We start from the raw sequence: 10,020 nt of genomic DNA on the forward strand, positions 1-10,020 counted from the left end.
GCCTCACAAAGAGAGACAGAGTGAGGTGAGATAGGGAGAGGCACAGCACACCATGCAAGATCAAAGACAAAGGTTATGCACCGCTGCAGCCAAAATAAGCACACCAGCAGTGGAGCTTTCAGTAAAAGTTGTTGTCTTTAGATGTCTAATTTGGGACACTGCTGTTTTATTGTTCTCGAGCCTGGATCACAGCATTTCTAGTTATTCTGGCTATTTTCAAGTGATTTTAATCTGGACCAGGTAGACACCTAAATTCTCCTGGGTGAGGTCATTTAGCTAGGCAACATGTCAGATTCATCTGACTACAGAGAGCCATAAAGCATGTCCTCTGAAAAGTGAGGCACATCAGAGACTTGCAGGTGGAGATTAGAGCTGAGCTCCACTTTGTCTCTCCACATGAGGCACAGAGAATATGTCATTGTTATTTCTCAAGGCTGATCCAGCTCTCTTATCCAACTGAGCGAGGAGCCCTCGTCTAAAAACAGCAGCAGACGTATTGATTGGAAATCTCTTCAGTGACATCAGAACACATACTGTTTACGCTCCTCACTTTATTTCTTCTTTTCTCTTCAGTTCTCCAAAAGAAGGATCATGTCACTATGTCCTGAATCACATTTAAAGTCTGGCCACCAGTTTATAAACACACAGTACTTCCTGTTTTGTGCATATTTTCTTCCTCCATGTCCTCTAATCAGTCTCATACTCCATCTGTGTCTCCTCTCTGTCATTTTCTTTGCCGTCAACTATTTCTCACATTATTCTTTCTTTCCTTGACACTATATCGTCATCGTTCACCTTAGCAGTAGTGAGGCGATGATTGGCTGCGGCCCCTGGCACAGCAGTGTCTTCACAGTGCCACACAGCTGCTGCAGGGCAGTTGTAAAGCCTGAGCTTCAGCTCTCAACGTAAACCCAGCTTTGTTTTAAAACAAACCCACACTCTGCAGTCCTATCTCTTTCACTTCTTTTTTTTTCTTCTCTCCATCTCCTCTGTCAGTTGTGGAGACTGAGTGTTTCCACATGGTAAAGCCCAGGGCTTCACACATCAGAGTAACTGTGGGGATGAAATATGCTGTCTGTACATATCATCACATCATTAGGCCCAAAGGGATCCCTGCGATTGATTAGAAGCTGTCTACCTGCAAGGCTCGGATGAATTTATGAAGCACTTTATCACGATGAAGCATTAGTGGAACACTTTGTCTCTTTCCATTTGTGTTTATCTGTGGGAATAATGATTGTGTCTCCGTCCACTTCTCTCATTCTCTTTCAGTCACTCCATCTTTATTTCTTCCTCTCTGTTATTCATGTGTGTGTTCTCACCTTTGACCCCTCCCTATTTTTGACACTGCTGGTTATCAGCACAAGATAAGTGACGCTGTCCGAGCCTCTGCGTCCAGCCGTTTGAGCGGTGTGTGGGAGGCAGCAAATTGTCCATTAAGTGTTTCTGCTGAAGCCAAGAGAAGATTTGATATAGCAGGGAAACAAAAGTAATATGTACCAGGAAATTCAATTGTCTCTCTCCAGCAAGTTTGAGCTCTAGTTTGGCTTCCCCACCAAATCAATTTCACATGAATGTACAAGTTCAGATGAGGTTTAACTTTGAGTCTGTCTTGCAGCCAGTCGCCTTTTACTCTCTGTGAGCTCCTGCTCAGATTTGATGCCAGTGTTTATCTGTGTTTATGTGAAAGAGCTGCTATGACTCAGACATACTTCCTAATATGCTGCTCAGACTCTGAGTGCCACAATAGAAGGAAGCTACCTCCTCTTTCTCAGAAACCTGATGTGCTACTAAAGGAGGTACAAGTAAGCATAGGAAACATCACCCTTTGCTACAGCGTGAAGGTCCTTGACCCTAACACAGCTGCAGTTTGTTCATGCAGTGAAAGTGAACAAAGTTCAGGAAGGTGCCCTTCACTCCTTTGGTATCAAGAGACTTCAAGTGAGAACAGAAGTCCCTGGCAGGAAGCCTCCATTACAACCTTCAGTTCAGAGGTTATAAAGCTGATGGAAGGTGAAGTCACTCTCTGCCAGGTCATTGCCAGTCAGACCTGATTTGGCTTAAGGAGATCGGGTTACGACGGCAGGAACCTCCGAGCGACTCTCAGGCCTCGAGGCTCTGCATCTCACCAGACCACAGGGCATCCTCTGTTCTCTGAGGAAGCCCGGCTGTTATCGAACCCCAATCCAAAGCGCTCTCTACTAACAATGCTAACTAAATCCCCAATGCAGTTCAGGTTCACACTGAACTCATACACTCAGAGTGGTCAAATTTCAGCAACATAAAGTCTGTGTTTCCCATCCATCTTTTGTATCAGAGTCAAAAATACCAAGCTCTTTGCAATATGTAAGTTTTTATTTTATAAATTAACTATCTTACCATGTAAATCACAAAGTATCCAGTATCTAATAAAGGAAAAAAAACAGAGTTACAGGATTTGGGAGTAAAACCTCAAAATGAATATAGTTCTCTCAAGTCTTCCTGTAGATTAGCACATTAACATACAAACAAATTCAACAGTGTCACTTTAATCCATCTTCTTTTCCTCTCTGACTTCTTGACACTTACATCAGATTGAGTTTTGCTTTGTTCAGACCAACATTCACTGCTGTTGTACTGTTTACCTTCATCGAGGCAGAGGATGAAGTGATTGTTGCAGTAATATCCTTCCACAGTTCGCAGTATTACTCAAACTCATGGATCTATAACTCAAACTGGCCTTCCTAGATGAGTACCTGTAGCAACACGCCCCCACCCAGCAGCCCCTTGTGTTTTTTAAAGAAGTACTGATATGGTCTTAAACAACCTGTTATACAGGTGACCATATCAGTTACTTGGTTATTAATTTTATAACTGAAATGGTGAAGTGCATAAAAGTTTCAGTTATCAGCATTGTTCATGTATTTAATACACTTACAGTAACTACACTGGAGGTACTGTACCATCATCATCATTTTTCTATCAGTTAATACAGATTATTAGACAGATTATTTTTGAGAGGTCAACTTTCAGCCAGCAGTCATACCTGATGGGGACAGGGTTAAGCTATAAGCCACTGCCAAGAAACACTGGTAGGCCTTCACAAAGTAGCTCAATTGTCCATTGAACTGTTCAACACGGCTGGCATCACAGGAATATTTCTGTGTCACTCTCACACCTGCCTGAAATCGATCTCTCAGCCGCCCAGCCCTAAGTATAAGTCCTGACAGGTCTGCTGTGGTTAACTGATTGCACTGGCACTACAGCTAATAAAGTACGTCACTCTGTTGAAGTAAGACGAGCAGGGCACGTTTTCTTTTTCTTTTTTTTCTTTTTTTTCAGTAAGGGAATTTTTGGAGTTCATTTTTCCACTGTTTTTATTTATTCATGAGAGGGTATCCTCCCAGTTACAGCTTTCCATTATTAACCTGGGCAACTGAAAAAAGGAAAAATAAAAGTTTCCAATGCTGTTGCGTGGGATGCTAGGTCACAGAAAGTTCATTTTTGTATGTAACTGACAATAAACATATTACTTTATATCATTATTGTGTAACATAACATAGTATTCATTTTGACAATAGAACATAGAGATTATGGAAGTGGAAAGTAAACCTCTGACATGCTTTTTATACCCCAGCATTACAAGGCCTAGTTTACAGAGGAGATCTTGTACTATACCCCTGCCCATACACATTATGCAAGGGGATGAAATTTTGGAGCCAAATTCCACTCTGAACAAAATGTTCCCCAGCATGTCTGACTGCCTTCCCTTATGCTGCATATTTGTGGTTATCTAGTCACTTCAGGGAAGGTAAGACAGACTGAAAAATTAAACGTTGTCATGTGTGAGAGTGCACCTTAAAAGGAAAAAAAAGAATATATGCATTGACAGAACCCAGACACCTGATCTTGACTTTTAATCTCAAACTTTTTAAAAAAAAGATTGAAATAAATTTACTAAACTAAATTAAACTAAATGCATTTCACAAACTGTCTCCATAAACAATCTGAAGTGTTTAAAATGAGAATATTGCATGTGCTTAAGGGGCACTTCCCAGGTATTATCTATGCGTGTGTTATCAGTCATTCAGATTACATCAACTGTTCTTTAAAATTTCTTCATTTCCCAGAAGTTGTTGCAGCTAAATAGTGACACGAGCCACCCCATTAAACAGCTAAAAATAGCATCACGGTGTTGTCTTGTGGTGTAACAGTTGGCCACATCCTGTGTCTGAGATTCACACATTGCCGACAGAGTACACATGAGAACACAGAGGCCAGTGTTTTACCTTTCTCTTTTTATCACTCATTTCTTCAGAATGGAACATCGTTGGGCATGCCAATGGAAAGTATTAGTTGATAAAGTGCAGCAAAATAACACCGCAGTTAGGCGGGGAAGACGTCACTATTTTTTGCAGTGACTGAAAAGAAGAAAAGGAAGCCACTGCTTTTCCTCTGAGAAATAAAGAGTACATTTGTGGCTTTTTGCCACCAAACTGTTGGGTTTTCCCTTCCCTCTTCAAAATTACCTGGAGCTGTTTTCTCACCTCACCTACAGAGATAAGCAGCAACATTAAAGTTTGATCATGTAATTGTACATATGCTTGCACTTCCTTTATGTCCTGTGATGGCAGAGCTAAAAATAACCTCAGCGTGTAAATGCCTGTTTAGCCCAGAGCGGAATAGAGTTGAAAACAGCCAGCAGTGTTGGCACAGGTTGGATTTTTCCAATGGGAGTTCCTCCTGTTGAGGGAGGTGAGTCCCATCCAACCTGTTTGTGTGTATATGTGGGTGGTTTACTGCATATAGAAAGCAGAGCAGGCTATTATAGGTATGTGGCCTACTTATTTAAAAGTGCAACCTGTGACAATTTATGCATTATTTATGTATTATTTTTGACTAAAACTGTACATATTGCTGGGGTGCTTCTACAGTTTTTTGGCTAGTAAATCGGTTTAGATGAGATCAGCACTCCGACATCTTTCATCAGCTGGCTAAAGGGTTGAATCATTTCTACCAATCTACGAGAGAGCAGAAAAACATGCATTTGTCATATTTTATCAGCACCATAGCTATCATTTCAATGTGGCATTGTACTGATATCCGTTCAAAACAGTGTAATGGTTGGATATTAAAAGGAATACAGTCTGTTTTTGTCTGAATCAGTGCAGATGCTTCCCCATTCACCAAACAGTATCTAGTGATAACAAACTGCAGGCCCACTTCAGACCTAGAAGTGGGTGGACTTCCTGTCTCCTTACTGTGAACAGTGGTTTCACCAGACTCTCTCTCTCTCTGTCTACATCAGTCCACTTTATCACAGCAAGCTTTATGACTGAGGAGCTTCTTGTTTGCGTTGAGCCACAGGGCTCTTGGTCCTCGTCATCTTCACAGTCACTTCCCTCTGATTTGCCAAAGAACACAGAGCAGATAAAGGCAGGGGACTGATCTCTGTCTGCCCGACTGTGGGAAAGGCGCGGGCACAGGAACTAGTGCAGGAAAGACAAGACGATGACTTTAAAAAAAGAGATGTGTGTATGGAGCCGATATGAGTTGTAAAAGGCTGGTAATGACATTGATATGTTTGGATTGCGGTATCCAGTATTTTTCAACTTGACTGTATCTATGCCAGAACAAATTGAAAGAGAATTCAGTGTGGTTGTCCTGATATGATGTCAGGCATTGTTTATTTGCAGACTGCAAGCAGTAAATAGTTAGCACGTCTTCAATCAAAATTTTCTTAAGTGTTCTGTGTTAAGAAAAATAAATGTGTTATTTGATCTGATGTCATCGGGTACCACTCTCATGTATGTCCATTCAATATGGGGCTGGAGCTAGCAGACGGTTAGCTTAGTTTAGCATAAAGACTGGAAACAGTGGAAAAACAGCTAGCCTGGCTCTATCCTAATGTAATAAGATTTGCCTACCTCTAAAGCTCACTAATTAAGATGTTATATCTCATTTGTTTCATAAATACAAAAACCAAATAGTAAAAACGGAAAAGTCTGGAGTCTCTGCTGGTTGCCTGGCAACTTTACAGTCACGACAAGACTCCAGGAAGTTACTGTGAGGGGCCAAAAATAGTTCTGGACATAACCCTCTGTAAAAGCACAACTTGTCATTTTTACAATTCGCTGTAAAGTAAAAGAATTTGGATATAACAGGCTAGCTGTTTCCCCAGTTTTCAGTCAGTGCCTTTAAAATCTAACAAAAACTCTCAATCAAAACACGAATCAGTACCATAAGATATACTCACTTTTTGCTAATCATTTTTTCGCAGCATGCCCAAGGCATCAAACTGACAACCTCCTTGCCTCTAACTTCTAGGCCACCTCTTACTGTATTAAATATAGCATTGTTTTTATGATCTGAATTGTTATTCGATGTGATTTTTGAATAATGATCTCCCACTTCTTTGTTTCCACAGTTAACGAGATCATCAGGAACGACCTCTCCAGCATTTCCGTGCACACTCATGCATAGACGTCCTGAAGTCTTCTGCAGCAGCAGCAGCACACACACACACACACACACACACACACACACATACACACATACACACACACACAGCATCATCATCATCTACAAAAAGAGGACAAAAAAGAAAAAAAAAATAGAGATCCAGATGATAAAGAATCAATTTGTGACCAGGATCTCCCACCTGTCATTTTTGCCATCAGCTCCTCCTCATCTGCAGCTAGCTCAACTAGCTGCAGATTAACATTGACAATCACTGGCAAACTGCATTTGAATAAACAAATGAATGTTATATTTACAAAAGGGAAGTGATATCAGGGGCAAAGTATACGACTACACTTGCCTTAATTCACAGCAGATGTTCTTTAGTGGACCAAACAGCTCAATGAGACTGAATTACTCTTCTATTGTTGTCAAATGACAATCTTCATTTTGAGTGTGATCTGTATGTTAATGCATGGACAAGCTAATGGGACAATTACTGTCATGCTTCATCACTTTGGTTCATTTGTTTGTGCAGTCAGTCCGCAACAACAACCGAATTGGTGCCTTACAGCAGCGATATTGACAGCCAACAACAGCAGCAGTCACACAAAATGCAAATGTCCATGGTTCATTGTAACCCAAAGTGGAAGATTTATATGACATTTTTGTATCATTTCAATGATTTGTTTACAGGGAAACAGAATAAAAGGCTGGAAAATATGTAGGGAGTATGTGAATAGATTAGAATTGTATTTTTTCTTGGTTCCTTATTATCTCATTGTTCATTTATACTGAATGTTATGTATGATATTCTTTTGTATAAACATGTATTTGAAATTTTACTTATGTATGCCTTATGCTTATATCATGCAGTTTGCTAGTTAGCTCTCTCTTTTTTTTTCATTTTTCATCCCTGATATGATTTATACCATTTCTACTACCCTGCATTATGCTTTTCACCTTAGTGCCTATTTTTTTATCATCCTGCCCAAGTCTTCCAGTCCTCCACCCAGACCATGACATAATGATGCACAGACAATCAGTGAAAATATATAGTACATATCCTAGGACAACAGTTCCTGGCTGGCAGGAGCTTATAAAGGCAGGTATCAGAGTTTTCTTCTCCCCCAGCTATAAGATAGTTGAACAATGGTATGCTTACCTGCTGAATTTAAATGAGAATACTCCTGGACAATATATATGTCTGTTACTTCTTGCACTGCAGGTCTGCATGTAAATAGGCACAGGGATAATCTAAGTATGCCACAGGCTCAGTTTTACTCGTCATCTGGGTGATTCAGCTGAGGAGTTGGCAGGACTGTTACTTACAGCTGGCAATAATTGATCTGTGTAAACCAAAGGATTTTATCTTTGGTGAAATTATTGTCCAAGTTTCCTTTTTCTGTCAGAGACTTTAACTTAGAGTGGTTCCCCATACAAAAACATTATGCACTTTACCGTAGAAACAGAGCAGGGTTTCTTGCTTCCAGACCAAATATTGTAGATTGATTTCCACTGTCGTGTCATAGAAGTACATCGACTCTTCTTTCATACATCTGCAGTCTTTTCCGTGTTATTTGTCTTTTGGAGCATGCACACCGACCTAATGTTGGGGATCATTTAGCTGACAATAGCTTTCAATATAGCTTCCTAATACATTTTTGGACATATAGTATAATAGCATGACTAAACTGTATGAATAAGGTTTCTATTTTGTGCCTTACTCTCTTTCTTGGCTACAAGATCGTTGCAACTCTCTATTGCTTTTCTGTGACAAAAGGTGAAACGTATCTCTTTAATATGAAATATTTATGAAAAATGAAATGTGTTTTAAGTGCATTTAATGTGTTCTCAACAATGAATTAATAAATGACATAATGGTGACCATGCATACAACACAAGTCCTCAATTATTTTGGTGTCATATTGACATTTACTGAATTTTTTTGTGGTGTTTGTTATTATTTCCCTACAGTATACTACACATTTACAGATACTCAGTTTATATCTAAAATGCAAAATCCTAGACTGAATCTAAATCTTAAAGATTGAATCAGTTGCCAAGGTATTATGTTTTTTTCCCGTTTTTAACACACCCGACCCATATGGCCTTGCTTTAGTTTTAAGGCTTTTTCTTTAATCTGGCTGTGTGATTTTCTTGTGTTATAAAGCCTGAGCTTAGTAAACCTCAGATTGTCCCAACCTGTTCTTAAATCCCTAATAAAACCTGAAATGGAGACAGACATTGACGAAAGTAGGTAAAAATATTGCATGTTTGTTTGTTTTTTTATCCTTTTCTTTTTTCAGACATAACATAACAATAATTTTTGTCTTTACTTATTTAGTATTGTATTATTTTGTTGTTAATTCCTAAAATATAGTAGTTGAAGGTACTTTACCAACAGATTTGCATGTTACAAAGAGGGCATTTTTTAAATCAATCAGCAGGTGGTATTTGGACTTGTCCTCCAGCTTTGTTTCAATCTTAAATACAAACAAACCTATAAACCACTATACTTTAGCGGGATAAAATGCAACAAGCAGCTGATACGTCAGGTACAAGCAGAGGCCTGTGTGTTTTCCGGTGAGTATTGTTAGTAGTGGGTAGTTATGAGTGAAATAGCTCTTCGCCATGGGAGCTGTGCCACGCTCCTGTGTACCACCTGCCAGTCCTCCAGACTTTTTCCATCCACCAAAGTTATGAAGCACCCATCCCCATAGTGACAGAAGACAGGCCTAGGCGGTGCTCCCCTGTACGACCGTGGTATACCTAAAATAGCCTCACTATTTACAGATGCAGCCACGCCCCTTTTTCCTGGCACCCTGTCCTCACCTTAGTCTTCCTCTGACAGCGCGGTAGCCTTTGACACAGTGGAGAGATGACTCTGGGCCATGGTTTCCACTGGCGAAGCAACAGTCAAGTAGGGAGACTAACTACAGCAATGGAATATCCTGCGTATGAAAACAAGTCGAGCTGCAAAATCTATTGTAATCTGTTGAAAGATCTGCATCACTCATTTGATGTTCAAAAGTACAAAACCTTTTCCCAGCAATACATTTTTTGGTGAAATTCAAGCATTTTACACCATTGCATTATATTTTTCAAAACAATGAAACACTGAATTATGCATGAATAAAAAACATGCACAAAAGGTTCATCTGCTTGAACTTTGTAGATACATGCCTACATTTCTACATTTTACATTTTTTTGCAAAGACTTCTGAGCTGCATTGCTTTGCTAATGTAGAAGTTGACAGTTTGGAAAATAAGCTTATCAAAATGTGTAACTATTCATTTAAAGAGGCTGCACAAAATAACTGATATTTTAAGAGCAGGATTCATACAGTAACAGCATTTATTTGTGTTTAGGTTCAAATGAAGCGCTGATGTGGCTCATACGACTTATTCCAAAACAGATGGCTCCGATGCATCACGTGCGACTGTGCATATATATTATTTTCATTTGAAGACTGACAGTCATACTACAGCCCTTTAGCAGCATTTGTAACTCAGTGCATCAGGAAAAATGTTTTATTGCGTTTCTTATCTGTTTCCGACCAGCAATATTAGGAAGGAGAA

General features: G+C 39.6%; 1 protein-coding gene across 3 annotated transcripts in view; it reads left to right on the forward strand.

Moving 5' to 3' along the window:
* Nucleotides 1-8,336, forward strand: part of LOC137191848 (nuclear factor of activated T-cells, cytoplasmic 1-like) — a 60,276-nt gene extending 51,940 nt beyond the window's left edge. For all 3 annotated transcript variants that reach the window (XM_067602288.1, XM_067602286.1, XM_067602287.1), the window contains one exon: nt 6,407-8,336. In XM_067602288.1, coding sequence (XP_067458389.1) covers nt 6,407-6,462 — 56 coding nt within the window. In that variant the 3' untranslated portion in view covers nt 6,463-8,336. The remainder of the gene's footprint in view (nt 1-6,406) is intronic.
* The last annotated feature ends 1,684 nt before the right edge of the window (nt 8,337-10,020 follow it).

This window comes from Thunnus thynnus, chromosome 10, assembly GCF_963924715.1.
Source record: "Thunnus thynnus chromosome 10, fThuThy2.1, whole genome shotgun sequence".
NCBI lineage: Eukaryota > Metazoa > Chordata > Actinopteri > Scombriformes > Scombridae > Thunnus > Thunnus thynnus.